The 15325-nt window shown below is 34.1% G+C and overlaps 1 protein-coding gene across 1 annotated transcript; it reads left to right on the top strand.

The window, feature by feature from the left end:
• The first annotated feature begins 3728 nt into the window (after positions 1-3728).
• LOC136797883 (uncharacterized) lies at positions 3729-14921 on the top strand. The gene is made up of 14 exons (XM_067054464.1): positions 3729-5220; positions 5845-6590; positions 6905-6944; positions 7580-7722; positions 8085-8231; positions 8393-8483; positions 8779-8907; positions 11186-11265; positions 11570-11718; positions 12346-12437; positions 12937-13027; positions 13566-13608; positions 14521-14557; positions 14683-14921. Exons 1-14 carry the CDS (start codon positions 3729-3731, stop codon positions 14919-14921), a joined length of 3519 nt encoding a protein of 1172 aa, XP_066910565.1.
• Positions 14922-15325: the final 404 nt, after the last annotated feature.

A 15325-nucleotide genomic window follows, 5' to 3' on the forward strand; every position in this document is an offset into this window, starting at 1 on the left:
TTTAAAAAACAATATTGCTTCACAAATCTTTGTATGATGCAAAGCTACATCGTTGCTTAACATGATGGACTAATATTGAAAAGTTGATGAAGTCGGAAAATTAAGGTTTCAAATAAGGCTTTGTCTCAAAGAATATGGTCGTGCGTAGAATTTTATTTGAGAAACACGTCTGAGTGCAATTTTGACAGGAAAGTGTGTCATGGCTGGTCATTTCATTCACGTTCTGAATGAATTTTATCAAAAATTTCAGGACTTGAAAGTACATATCACATTACGTGCCGTCAACTGCTCTAACCTGGGACTATCTGACAAATCATGGGACGGCAGTTCTGCCACCATTTCACAAAACCTCCAAAGTCATTGAACAGCGTATTAAAAAATACACGATTTCTCTTTCGCACTGAGTAGGCTTTTAAATATGAAAGTTGTTCCGTAGTGGAACATCCAGGAGTGTCTGGAACGAAGAAGAATAAATTAGTGGTAAAAGGTCACTAGCACGGCAAGTTACACACTCATTATTTGTTAATCCCTTCATGCGCTAGGCGGTTAGGTAGGCGGCGGCGTTCTGTAATTCTCCAATCGGCGTCCAGTCATTTTGAATGAAAACAAAAAAGTTAAAAAGGGCACGCTATCAGTGAAAGTTATCATGACATGTTATGACAGAAAGTATGATTGATAAACTTGGTGGAGTTATCAAAACAAATTTGTTGTCAAAGAGATTTAACAGTAAGTGAAAATACAGGCCAGATATCAACAGTCCCATATTTCGACCAATCGTCCCAAGTTAGAGCAGTTGACGGTGCATTTCTGTAATTATTTTGTGCAGTTTTGTATTTTTTGCGCAGATTTGTAATTTTTGAGCTGCACACTTTTGTAATCATGTGGCTGCGCACTTTTGTGATTTTGACCAAAAATCGACCAAATTTTCCGTTGATATAGTATAGATAAAAATCCTAAAGATTTGTTGTAACGGAGTTAAATCGAATTGATCTGAGTTTTACTAAGTTTTGAAATGTGGCATAATAGACGATATCAGATTTAGATAAATGCAATGCATTCTGGTTTCTAGGGACTCTCAAAGGAATTATAATCTATTATAATTGATCTATTATAATTCCTTTGAGAGTCCCTAGAAAGCAGAATGCATTGCATTTATGTAAATCCGATATCGTTTATTAATATCAGCAGTCTTTTTTACAAAATGAATTAACTTTTTGAAAAGTATATGTGATGTGTGATGATATAGAATGATTCATTTAAAAATTCAGAGTTGAAAGAGTTATAACTAGGCATTACGTTTGTGCGTTCTATTATTAAATTTCTAAACAAAAATTAACATTTCAGGTAATTTTAAAGTGCTATGAAGTCAAACAAGAAGCCTGTTGGCTTGAAGGCCCAGCGAAAAGTAACGTGTTTCAAAACAGCAAATGTATGACCCTGCTGACATGGATCAAAGTGAAGACAGGGAAAATTTTTCCAAAATCACCGCTGTACTTCTCATTGGTTAAACGCTTGAAATTTTACTGAATGGTCTCCTACCAACCGGGTCTATAGGCGCAGATTCACCCGGTTGAATACTTTCAGGTACCGTGAGATTGGGTAACTTGCATAAGTGGAGGCTAACATAACATGCATAGCCCTCAAGTGAAAGATCTGGCTGGTCATTAAAATACAACTACGCAGCTCCGCTCGCAGCTCTACTCTACCATTTTTGTTTTGATTTAATTTTGTATTTTAAAGACCAGCCAGGTCTTTCATTTGAGGGCTATGCATGTTAGCCTCCACTGATGCAAGTTACCCAATCTCACGGTACCTAATGGCTGGGGGGTTTAGAATAAGTGGGGGAGGTTGGAAAAAATCTCTAAACTTAATAAGCGGGGGGGTGGAATAAAAATAGGTGGTGGAAAATTTCCATAAATATTAAAAAAAACCCGCGAATATATAGTGAGTCGGCCCTTTTTTTTAACCAATTAGGTGCGATCACATATTCAGGGAGAAATATCCCTGCAGGCATGTTAGTCCGACCAGACCGTAAACCAGAAAAATAATCTTTAAAAAACTAGACGATGAAATAGTTTACGGTCTGCATATCAAGTCTGCTAATAAAATTCATGAGATTTAATGTGAGTTAACAGTTAATGTGACAGATCCAGAAATGATCATTTTCACAGTTCAAGCATTGTAACCATGAAAAATGTTTCAATCTAGTTCAAATTTAACCATGAGCTGCATTTTAGTGTCCATTAACAGATTCCAGAATCAGTTTATACTTTAAATAATTATGTGAGTTGAGTTTGAAAAATCAAGTCACCGATCGTTTAATGCAACAGATCCAGAAATGACCATTTTATTAATATACGTGTAGAACCATGAAAAAAGTCCCAATCTTGTTCAAATTTACACATGAGCTGCATTTTAGTCTCCATTAACATTAATCAATCAGCTTATTTGAAATAATTCTGTGTCGAGTTTGACAAATCAAGCCACCAATCGTCAAACGAGACAGATCCAGAAATAATGCGTAGCATCATGGAAATCTTGTTTCAATTTACACATGGGCTCCATTTTAGTGTCCATTACCAAATTCCAGAATCAGTTTACTTGAAATAATTATGTGTTGAGTTTGAAAATCATACCACGTCCCCACACCACTGACCACCGTTTTGTTAACAGCCTGAAGAACAGCGACAGATCCAGAAGTGACTGTTTTCTTATGTAGCATCAAGAAAAAAGTTCCAATCTTATTCAATTTTACACATCAGCTGCATTTCAGTTTATTTATTTCTATATCAGAAGCCATTATTTCCTAAAAATTCTTTTTGAAAACAAGAAACTAAAAATGAAAGTGATTTAAGGTAGAATTTTCACTCATAAAACTTTATGAAAACTTGAGCAAAGACTATAAGATATGGCAGAATGTTGAAAAAGGTTTATAAAGAAAAATAATTACAAAATTTCTTTGGTTTGAAAGTCTCTTGACCATTAAAGCAAAGAAAATGTTCAAGAAAGTATGAATCAACCTTCTCGCTTCAACCGCCATCTTGTTTTGTTTTGAAAATTGTTTTGAAGGAGCGCGGAATCAGAAAATATATCTTTTATAGCCAGTATCCGACTTTAGCAAGCTTTTCTCTCTCCAGACGGCAAAATTAAAAAGTGTGTTACTGGTTTTAAGCGCCGTTTCTACCAAAACGGACAGACAGATACACGGACGGACGGAAAAGTGCTAATGAAAGGCCCTATCGCTAGCGCTGGGCCAATAAACAAATCCGTCTTTAGAAAACATCTCAAATACAATACTTTGTTCAGAACAAGTCGGAACAACTCGGATTAACTCATAATTTCAATTATATCGCATTTATAAGTATCACTACGTACTCTTTTCAATATAGAATGAATGACCATTTTGCAGTGCATTCATACAGTAAAGTATTGTTATCAATAAATCATTTAAAAATAAATTAAAGTGCTTTTTAAAAATCCTACACAAAGGTCAATCAAGACGAATCTGGGAAAAAATATTGAATAAAAAATATTAAATTATTTTCTGAAATTGCAAAAGTATGCAGCTCGAAATTACAAAAGTGCGCAAAGAAATTACAAAACTACGCAGAAATTACAAAACTGCGCAAAAGTTACAAAACTGCGCAAAAGTTACAAAACTGTGCATAACACACATGATTGTATCTATTGATTTTTTTCAGATAATAATATGTCAGTGTTACAAAAAAATGGATGATGGTACAATTGAGCAGTTTTTCAAGCAAATTTTGAAACTTTTAGCAGAAAGTGATAGAAGAATAAATGATAACACAAAGAAAACAGCCAGCTTCATGCACAGAAGATTTAAATTTGTTCTCAGCTCGATTGATCTCATTATTGGCGCAGGTGAAATAGAACATTCAATACCCAACAATGTCTATATCAAATTCAAAGAAACCAAAAAAGACCTTGAAGTTATTTGCAATGCATGGGAGGCAAAAATAGATGTCCACCCTGATGTCGAAATTCCAGACTTCACTAGATACCATGCTAAAGTTTGTCACACTGGAAAACCTGGGCGTCCTTATCTTGAAATTGATCTAGCTCAAATTGATTTATTGCGAGATTATCACTTTAACTGGAAACAGATTTCAGGAATACTGGGTATACATAGGTCAACACTTTGGACAAAGCTTAAGGAAAGTAATTATGAAACAACTATGAAATACTCAGATATTTCTAATGAGCTTCTGAATGAAGAGATCAGGAAAATTAAGGAAACTCATCCAATGGCTGGTGAGCGAATGATTGTAGGATTCCTAAGATCTAAAGGTTTTCGTATCCAACGTCAGAGAGTACGAGATAGTATACACAGTGTTGATCCATTAAATTGTTTGAACAGATGGTTTAAAAGCAATTCACGCTGGATCTATAGCGTCCCAGGACCCAACAGTTTGTGGCACAACGATGGATTACATAAGTTGATTCATTGGGGAATGGTTATCCATGCATGTATTGATGGTTACTCTCGAATGATTACTTCTCTAGTTTGTGCAACAAACAACTACGCCACTACAGCTTTGGAGGCTTTTCTTCGTGGAGTTGAGATCCATGGTATTCCAGCAAGAGTTCGTGGTGACCATGGCGGTGAAAATAATCGTATTAGAGATTACATGCGAAGCACTCAAGGGTACCAAGGTGCCTATATTCAAGGCAAATCAGTCCACAACCAACGTATAGAGAGGCTTCACTATGATACAACACATTGTGTATTGAGCTACTTCATTGATTTATTTCGTTTCATGGAAGATAATGCAATCTTAGATCGAAACCATGAAGTTGGATTATTTACACTACAGTTTGTGTATGAACCAAGAATCCAAAAATCACTTGATGAATTTAAAGAAGCCTGGAATCATCATCAACTTTCGACTGAAAAAAACAAATCACCATATCAGGTCTGGCTATGTGGTATGATGGATGAAAACAAAGCTTCCCAAAGGGGTGTAAGGAGATATTTATCACCTGTTATCGAAGAGGATGAACATTATGGTATCGACCCTTGTGCTTCACTTGGTATCATGCCATCTGATGAAACCATTGTTGAGGTCAATGATATTTTAAATGTCAATTCAACTGACAGCAACTATCTCAAGAATATCTTACTAAGCGAATTCGACCCATGTTATGATGATGGAAATCATGGAATAAACTTGTTTTGTTCTGTCTTTGAAAAAGTTTGTGAGCTAGTAACATCTTGATTACCTCTTTTTAGTGAAATTCTTTCAGTTTCTGAATGGTTTTTTTAGGAAATATGACATTTTTGCAACTACTTTTTGTGGCAGACACTAAAACAGGAAAATTAGTTAACAAAAAGAATTTATTCCCTTTAGGTGGTGAAGATTATATGTAGTTGATCTGATACCAAATTCTTAACCATCTCAAACATTAGCCATTTTAAATTGTACAAATCAGACAGGTTGTAGTTTTGAGTAACTATTGGTCTAAAAGTGGCATGATAAAATTTGGCAAAGATGTCTTCATTCTGTTTTGATTTCCTGAAAGCAAAGATTCTTCTTTAGTCATAGACTCATATTTTAAAATCCTAAAATCCTAAGATCTATGCAGATTTGTGAATGTGAATGTGAAGTTTATTAATATGATGAGGTTTCTTTGGGTTTGGCCCATAGTTTGAATTGTAATTATTTTTTTAAATGAAAATTCTAACAAACTATTTTCATATTTCCAATTTTTAATTCAATGATTTATGCAACTTAAAGCTGTCCTAGTGGCCAGTTCAAATGTTGATTTAAAATGAGATGCTTTAAAAATCATGCCTATTCAAACCGTATCTTTTTTTTTTAGATATAAATAAACAGACAATGAAAAAAGTAGTAAACACCGTCAACAATGACATTGCTAAAGCAGCGTCGCGGATCAGAAAAACTATTAATAACGAGAATACCCCCATTCCAAGGTACACCAAAGGAGGATCTTCAAAATCCAAAGCCACCCAATCGAAAAGTTATTCCTTTCAATTGACTATTTTTTATTACCCTGGAAAAGAAATCATGGATAAACTTGACGTTGAAGAAGTTCCTGAACAGTCCTTCACTTCATTAGGATCAGGGGCCTGTATGTTGGAAGAAACCTTAAACGAAAGAGAAGTGAAAAATGAAATGGTGACATTGATGGCTAGCTTGTCAAAAAAGAAGGAAGACTTTTTTCAAGACTTGGAAATCACCTACTTACAGAAACAGGGGAATAGAAAATTTTACAAGACACGATTTTTTAACAAAAAGTTTCAGTTTAATACCAATGGACTGAAAACGATCGGAGGGAAAGACACGAAGAAAGTGTTTATTGTGATAAACAAAAATAAACCTTCATCAGTTGCTTCAAATTTTAAAGAGCTGTTGAAAAGCCATCGAGACAGTAATGCTCCTGAGATTTCTGATTACAGCCACAGTGATTCCTCTGACGACGATTTTCAAAAGTCTTCACGAATATTTCCTTCATCACCAATGTCTCCCATACAACCATCGAAGAAAAGGAAAAAATCAAATTTGTTCCCTGACGATATACCCTTAGCTACACCTGTTATGAAATCGGTAAAAATTATTTGCTATTGATAAGAATATAATTTAATTCTGCTTGTCATCAACTTCAAAAGTATAAGCAAAATCTGATCATATTTCCTATATTACACATAAGATAAGAGCTAGTGTTTAATGGAAGCAGTCTGATTGATGGGAGATCAATTTCGCTCCTTAAATCAGCTAATTTATGTGTTTGGTGTGTCTTTCCTTTACTTAACATAACATTAACAATCATGAAATCAATATTCTTGATAATTAAATGATCTTGGCTCGTTTTATCAAATGAAATTATAGTGTAAGAGTTAATTTTTCCCTCTTATTTTCAGTCACCATTGGAAATAATATTGACGTTGCCCTCTCTAACTGGTGAGAAAATTTTGTTCATACAGAGTGCTCATTAAAGAGTAAATCTGTGTACGTGAAGTTTTCAAGGCATAATTTATTTGAATGATTTACAATAATGACATTCTTGAAAGTAAAGGGACAAGATGGAGTTTTTACAAGCTCTTATTTGACCAGTGTTATAAGTTAACCAGTAATAGAACAATTTTGTACCTTTTTCTAAAGAACGCGTCATTTTTATTACTTCAAATGACCAATCATTAAAGTATCTTATAAGAACTCCATCTCATCTGAAAGTAAATACCACCAGATATCTCTTGTTCAATACTTGGTATCCTTCAAAATTCTATCTGACCAGGCGATGTCAATCGAAGCGAATCAAATTCTTAAATTGGCAATCAAATCAATTGAATTAAAATCAACTGATTGAATTTGAATTTAATTCGGCCAATCGAAGTGCATTAAAAGTAAAAAAAATGTAAATTTTTTTGTTATTCGATTAACTTCGATTGACTTCGTTTGATATTCGATCGACTTCGATTCTACTTATTTCAGCTTCGACATATTGACTTAAATGCTCTTTGTTCAATTGACATCGTCGAGACTCGTTTATGAAAAACTTCTATACTAAAATCCTACAATGGTGTTTGTTTCTTTAGGTTATCAAACATCCAATGAGCATGAAAAACTTATCTCTGTATTAATGATGTTGCGCCATTTCAATGGATTTTTTAATGCTGTTTGTGAGGCCATCAAGGTCAAAGGTGAAGATGCCGCAGACATTGAACACTTGTTTGCTCAGGTAAAAGTCTTTCAATAAGGTAATCCCAGCTATTTATTTTTGCTTTAGGGACCATTGACAAGAGATTTTTCTTAACGGCTTGAAGCCGCTTTAGGGGGTGAGGTGGCAAGTCTGCCGGTGAAAAAAAGTTAAAAAAGAGAAAAGCTCACGTTGATTGAAACACTTATCAGCTGAAAAATTCTGAAAATTTCCCTATCGAACGTCTTCGAAGTGTCTTGTTCCAAGAAAGGGTGGCAAAAATAATCCGTGTATGTATGTCGGCAGCCATTCCTTTGACTGGATTTATGGTTTCGAAATTGGCAGGTTACAGCTCCATGACCATGATCATGCATAAGGCCCCAACTTTATTATTTTCTATTTAGATTTATATGCTAATCGAGGACTCATCACTGCATGGTTTGCAGTCAACTTTAACTGATCTTGAAATGGAACTTGGAATATTTTCATATGATAGCTGTCATACATGCTATTCAAAAATAATAACTTCGCTCAAAAACCTCAAATGTGAAGTAAGTATGATTGCATTTAGTCACAAAAATATGCAGCAAGAGTTTTTACTACTGAAGAAGTAATATTGGAATGTTGATTTAAATTTGGGTTTCTTTGTGAAAATGTTCTCCTGTACCATCACATTACACAATTCATTATAGTCAAGTTTTCTTTCTTATAGATTTGGAATGATTTTTTCCTAAAGACTCTTTCTTCCGATACAATCACCGAATATTATTCTACCAAAGGAAGTTTTACTAAAGAGGAAAAAGGTACTTTGAATTTTTCTGGCGCTACAAATTGACCTGACTTTTTATCTCAAAATAATCTGCAGCTGCGACATCGTAACTTTTGATATAATTCGATGGAGTCATCAAACAATCATCATCATCATTGTGAAATAGTTTTAATCTAAAGATGTTCTTGCTGTTTACTACTGTATATAGCCAACCAACTACAAACTTTGTTTGATATGTTTGATAGCTATTAAAAATTGTAGCTTTTTGTTTGAACTGCATATAATTTTGATTTTGATTTCTTTATGAGCTTATTTGCTTTCTCCTTTAGATACAGTTTGCGTTGTTTTGGATGCAGATGGTACAACCGTGGTAGATGTTATCAACAATACGAATAAAAGCACTATGATTCCTATCCGTATGGTACCACATGATGTTGATCAACAAATTCATGAAGATGGTATATGTTTTTTTGTTTAAAAGTCAAAAAAGAGATATAAAAGTATTTTTAGTTCAGGCTTAAAAGGTTTCATACCAAAATTAAAGTTCCCGCAATTGCAAAATTTTGAAATGAGAATAATTACGGGTATGTATTATGTCTCTCAAAATCCGGAAATCCGCAAGATTAAATTCCACAAAAAAAAATTGGCACACTGAAAAAATTGCTATAACTCAGCCAAGAATTCTAAAAGGCGAATTTGAGCATATTTTGAGCCTGATTCACCAAATTTTTGCAATTCTTTTAATTTTTTGGATGACTTTTTCTGAAAAAAAATTAAAATCTTTATAATTTGAAAAGATTTTCTGTTGGAAAGTTATTTGCTGCAAACAAAGAATTCTCGAAATTGTTTTTTTAATTCTAAAGGCAAAACATTAATTTTTGCACTAGGTGAAAAATCTGTCACAGAAATAATCATTTTTTAGCTTTTTTTGTAAAATCAGTCCGAAAAGCAACCAAAAAATAGGTGCTCTATGACAAATTGTCGATCCCAATCAAAAATAGTGTGGCATTTTGAAAAATGCCCAAAAACAACTTTTTGTCATAGCTGATGAAGTCTTAATCGATAAGCCTTGAAATTTTACAATGTTGTGGGAAATACTAAGACAAATTATAGATTATAGTGACTACGTAATGTGTGATTAAGGAGCCTTAACCCAACTTCTTAACCACACAATACGTAGTCACTATAATCTATAATTTTTCCCTTTTTAAATCGATCTCCTATACTTTGCTCTTCTCTGTACTTTGTTTACATTTGTGGGGATTCCCATTATCTAGCCTCGACAATCATTCTTGTCAATTTCCATTATGTAGGTAGACGTTTTCCGCAAAGGGCCCTAGACCCAGCCGTTAGGCGCGGACGGGACGAGGGGTCAGTAACGGAAACGTGAACTTACAATAATATTACCCGCCCTCCCCAAGATATCCCCTTTTTCCGCCCACATTGTTCCGTGTTTGTTAAACCAAGATAGATGTTCCTCCTGCGTTACTTTTACTTTTTTTTTGACAAAAGGAAAACCCAAAATATAAAATTACGAAAGATTTATTTTATTTTATGCTTTACAAAAGATTTTTAAAATGTACATACTTTTTACCTTCCTAGATATATATAATATATATACCAAATTTTGGTGATGAAAGAGACTATAATAAAATAAAAATTATAAATATGATTTTCTTTTCGTTAATTGGGCTAAAAATGTGGCTTCAACTCAAAATTTATATCTTAGAATAGGACTTTCTTACCTTGACAGAGGAAAGATTGAATTTAAAAAAAAATGTTAAATGTACATACTTTCTAGCTTTTAAATGTGCTCTTTTGTGGCTTACTTTTTGATAATTTTTAATGTGACTTTGTAAGCCACGAAGTTACTTACAACAAAATTTTTGTAATTTGTTACACCTACTGGTGTTATACTTTAATGATTGAGTGCCAAAAACTTTAAATAATATGAGACATAAAATTTCACCTTATATTATTTCACCTATTCACCTATATTTACCTATTCCCCTACATTTCCCTTGTGTAAGCCTCTTTTTTTTGCCCACTTAACAAACTGTAAGTCACAAATCAGTGCAGCTAATGAAAAATTTAGCCCTTTACTGGCAATGCTGAAAAGAAAGTATATTTCTGACTGTTTCCATTATTGAGAACTTAGCCTTCAAAATTTCTTGGTAGGGTAAGCCACATGACCAGTAAGCCTTTAGGTAAGCCACAAAAATTCGCCCTTTGTGCAATGGATAGCTAATTTCCTCAGCTTAACCATCAAGCCGATCCTAAGTGTAAGCCACATAATTTTCCCAAGTTATGGTCAATTTAGTGGCTGACAGTAAAAATGTCACAAAACAGGGTTTTTTTTTTTATTGGGATCTGTCCCAAAAGAATTTACTACCAGGGTAGTAAAATACATCATCCAGTAGTCTGGGTAGTATGTAAAAATCCTTTTACTACTCATATAGTATGTCTGAGATTTTGACCCCCCTCCTGTTCTTATATGCTTATAAAAAAAACATGTAGAACAATAAAAATTAAAACCCAGCCTCGGCAAAGAAATTCAATAATGCGATATTACAGCTGTAACATTTGAAATTATTAACAGATACTTAAACGAACAGAGTTGACCCAAACTACAATTATTCGAGCATTTAACCTACTAGAAAAAGATATCTAATGATAAACTCAAAAAGTTTAGTACTAAAACATGACTTGCTTGACACATTTTCAAATAATTTTTAGATGAAAAGGTTTGGAGGAGGAAGTTTTACAGTAAAATTCCTAAAATCATGGCATGTGGAGTTTCTTGGGCTTCTCGACAGGTAGGTTACTGAGATTAATTTTGGTAAAACTCTGTTAATCTTTTTCAACATTCACATATATCTACTACCATATTAAACGTGGTCTTAATTAGAAATATATCTCTCTTCGCACAAAAGTAGACAGACACACCTTGTTCTCTAGGGGTCATCCTCGCAAGCTTTTATAGAGTTAGCCAATATCCATAACTCGTTATTAACAAGTCAATAAACTGAAGCTGGCCTTTTTTAGTTGGCCTTTTTTAATAAAAACAGGGTCAATGGAAAACTAACAACATTAGTTTGCATCTTTTACCTTTCTCCCTAGAGCAAAATTGAAGCCAGCAAGCATATTGCTAAATCTTCATTAGAGGGTAGCCGGCCAACGAACAGTACATCTTTCACACTCACAGCAGCAACATTTTCCAAAGGAAATCAATTTATTACACTTGTGAAGAATGTCAATGATGATTATTGGTGAGTGTTTTCCAATCAAGATAACCTGTCTTTTGTAAAAAGATGATGGCTTACTTTTTGTGCTCAATTGTAGATGATTTCTTTTAAAAATCAGCTTTTCACTCAACTTTTTAAAGTCCAATATCTTCTGTTCTTTTTGGTAATCAGACATATGGCCACCCCCCCCTTTTAGCAAAATGTACCAACCCCCAAGAAAACTACCATATTCTCTGAACCTTCGCCAAGATAAATTTTGCATATATTGGCCAAAGTTATTCCTTTATTTCATCAATTTTTGAAGTTAATATTCATTTTATTCATAAAAGATAATTGGGACTTTCACTTTCAATTTCCACCTAAAGGCCTCTAGGCAAATGAGATGATTTGACAGCCTATAATGGTGTGTTTTATTTTGTCTGAAAAGCGAAGTGATCGGGCCTAATGTTTATATTTGGATCAATATGACGTAATGTTTTTGGCAATTATCTTTACTTCACCTAACCACAGCACTAAAGCTCATTTAATATTCATCCCAAATCGGAATAAAATTCTCAAATAGAACTGCCAACCCGGTCAGACCCTTTTACGGAGCTTGCGTAGTAATCAGGATCTGCTCTGAGATTAGGACTTGTGACATTTTTGTTTCAGGAAATTCTACTCAAATGGAAAATTGCACGAGGGAATATTGAACGATGACTTGTGGACTTTACTCAATGGTGGTCTTGAGAATTTTCATTTTGGTATGTATCTTCCTTAAAGATTACTTAGAACTTTGGAAAGTTTAATTAAATTATAGATAACACCCATATGTGTCAGAAGCCTTTTTCTGTAGCTTTGGCAAAACAAACGACGTGTGGTGTATATCGGACACACCTCATAAACCTAAAGTCTATTTGCTTTAAGACTGCACTTTATTTTGTTTTGCTGGTAATTTCGTGACCAATGCTTGAATTTTAATGAACTTGTTATTGTTAAAAACGATATCTTGTAGAATTCTGATTTTCAAGGAAAAAAGATATTCTCAACTTCAACTGTCTGTCTGTCTTTCTGTGTATCTGAGTGTATATCCAAAAATTGGGGCAGCCTGAAGACTTCAAAAATGGTCAAATTTGGCTGAAATTTGGCACACTTGTTCCTTGGGGGAATATCTAGGGGTGTTTTTTTTATTTCATTTCTCTACCTATTTCAAGAAATGCTTTTGATTGGCATCAATATTTTTACTAAACATTTTTTATTTAGTTTTTGGTATGTATTCTGACCTTGATCATGTTATACAAGAACCATTTGCAGGAGCTGAGCTTGAAGGATATGGGAAGTTTCTGAAAGACAGGTAAATAAATCTTTTTAAATCTTTTTTATCCTGTTCTCTCTTTTTCTAAGAAGAAGAGGGTTGTCGATCAACACAATGGCAGAGCCATAAAATTGTGATTCTGAGGATGGTTAGGGTTATTCCCCCACAAGAAAATAAATAAGCCTTTTGAAAGTGAAAGAATTTATGAGAGCTGCTCTTTCATGTTATAACGAAAATTCAATGAAATGGTCTTAAGAGCCAGTTTTTCTTAGAGTGCGACAGCTCTGGACAGGTCCAAAAGTTTGAAAGTAAGAGTAAAATCTCTAAAACGTTTTGGCCTGAAAATCCATAATGACGGAATTCTCCCTCCTTTTCTATGATTAGTCACAAAAGATTAGTATCAAAAATCAAAAATTGTTAAAGGAATCTTCTTTCGGCTTGGAGGACAGAATTTGGCTCGTCAGGTTTTTGTTTTGTCAAGAAAAAAATTATATCATGTAAACACAAAAAGTAAAGCTTGTTACGGTTGTTGATTGTTGATTCTTTCAAATAATTGTCCTTCTACGTAACTTTTTAGGTTAATTGCAAAAGATACGCATAGTACCGCACAAGAAATATTGGTAACTATCTACCTCATTTGGTTACTTTAGGCGTAGAAACTTTCGCGAGCAGAAACTTTCGCGATTTTCGCGAATTTTGGCCCTTTTCGCGAAAGTAAATGTCTTTAAATATTCTAGGAAGGGCCATTCGCGAAAGTTTATGCTCGCGAAAAACTCTTGACAAAATAGAAAATCTGTTAAACTTCAAACTTTGAATAAAATCTAACTTTTATGGCACTTTTTAGCCTGCTAAAATACTAATAAGTCGAAAGACAAATATTTCAAGCCAATCCAAGAAGTATTTGACCCTCTAAGCCATTTTTTCATGTGAAAATTCTCAATTTTACGTCGTTGATTCGCGAAAGTTTATGCTCGCGAAAAATATTTTTCCGTTAAATTCGCGAAAGTAAATGTCGTGAATTTCGCGATTTTTCGTCCTCGCGAAAGTTTCTGCTCGCGAAAGTTTGTACGCCTAAAGTATAACTCACGAGTTACTGTTTACATCGTAGCAAGTTTCCGAATTTAGAGACAATTTTTTAAAAACCTTCAATTTCTTCAATGTGTAATACCTTGATGTCTCAGATTTTGCTAAAACCTGGACCAGAGGATCGTTTCAGTAAGATGAGACAACGCTGACACTTTAAGCTTCACATCTCAAGATATAGCAGATTGAACCTTGAACTCTCAAAATGAGAAATTCTGTGGGAGGAAACTTTGGATGTGAAAAATAATTTATTGAAGCTAAATGGAGGTCTAATTCTTTCTAATTTGTTAGAACTTTTTGCTAGGATTAGAAACACACAAACATGGTTGTCAAAAAAAGTATTTTTTTAATTATTCGGACCCCTTCATTCCAGCAAAATCTGAGACATCAAGGTATCACACATTGATAGCTCTTAGAAAAAGCTGCTCTTACTTTTTTGACTTTTACAGGAAATCTCTTCAAGCAAAAGTGAGGGCGAAGAAGATGGTAAGTTTTCTATGTTATACTGTTTGATACATATAAATCAAAGTAACTAGATACATTTATTTACTTATTTTTCAAATTTTATCATTCGCAGACTTGTTCGTAAGTTTTTTATATTTAATTGACAGAATATCAGACACTGATTGCATCACTTGAGAAGCGCCTTAAAAACATATACGGACAAGAAAAGTTGAAGAAATCGATAAATGTGTGGGCTCGTCATATTTTGATGGAAAAACGGCGACTAGAAGTGGGAGCACATACCCAAACGAAAGCAGAACTGATCTCATCTTTGCACATGATCCTCACTGGAAACCCAGGGACTGGTAAAAAAACAACAATTGCCAGGTGCATGGCAGGTGAATAGATTCTTGATAGTTGGGGTTTTCACATCTTCATGTCGTTTTTATTCCACTGAGCGTTCTGGTCCCGCAATCTATAAGTATGTTTTCCCAAAGTTTGTTTAGATTTGTATGGACCAATTTCATGATCATAGCAGTTTTGATCAGGAATATTTTAAGCATGTGCGATGGTAGCCCGGGGTCCACTTAAAGCTTTTAAGTTCCACCATATCTCCCATTTTCCGCCTGGTCTTTAAAGTGGGAAGCTCTATTATACGTATGCGGTTTTTGTAAGAAAGGATTTTGTTTTCAATCGTCAACCTACATCCATTTTGGTAAAATTCCTTCTTTTTAATGAGGCCTAGACAATCGATGTTGTAGCAAGTGTTGAATCCCATACTTGCTTACTTGCTTAGATGCTCAGGCCTGA

This window comes from Clytia hemisphaerica, unplaced genomic scaffold, assembly GCF_902728285.1.
Source record: "Clytia hemisphaerica strain Z4C2 unplaced genomic scaffold, Clytia hemisphaerica genome assembly, whole genome shotgun sequence".
NCBI classification, from domain to species: domain Eukaryota; kingdom Metazoa; phylum Cnidaria; class Hydrozoa; order Leptothecata; family Clytiidae; genus Clytia; species Clytia hemisphaerica.

Coding starts and splice junctions, on each gene's coding strand:
- LOC136797883 (XM_067054464.1), top strand. CDS start 3,729: ATGGATGATGGTACAATTGAGCAGTTTTTCAAGCAAATTTTGAAACTT. Junction 7,723..8,084: donor TTGAACACTTGTTTGCTCAG/GTAAAAGTCTTT, acceptor TTTTCTATTTAG/ATTTATATGCTAATCGAGGA. Junction 8,484..8,778: donor TTTTACTAAAGAGGAAAAAG/GTACTTTGAATT, acceptor TTTCTCCTTTAG/ATACAGTTTGCGTTGTTTTG.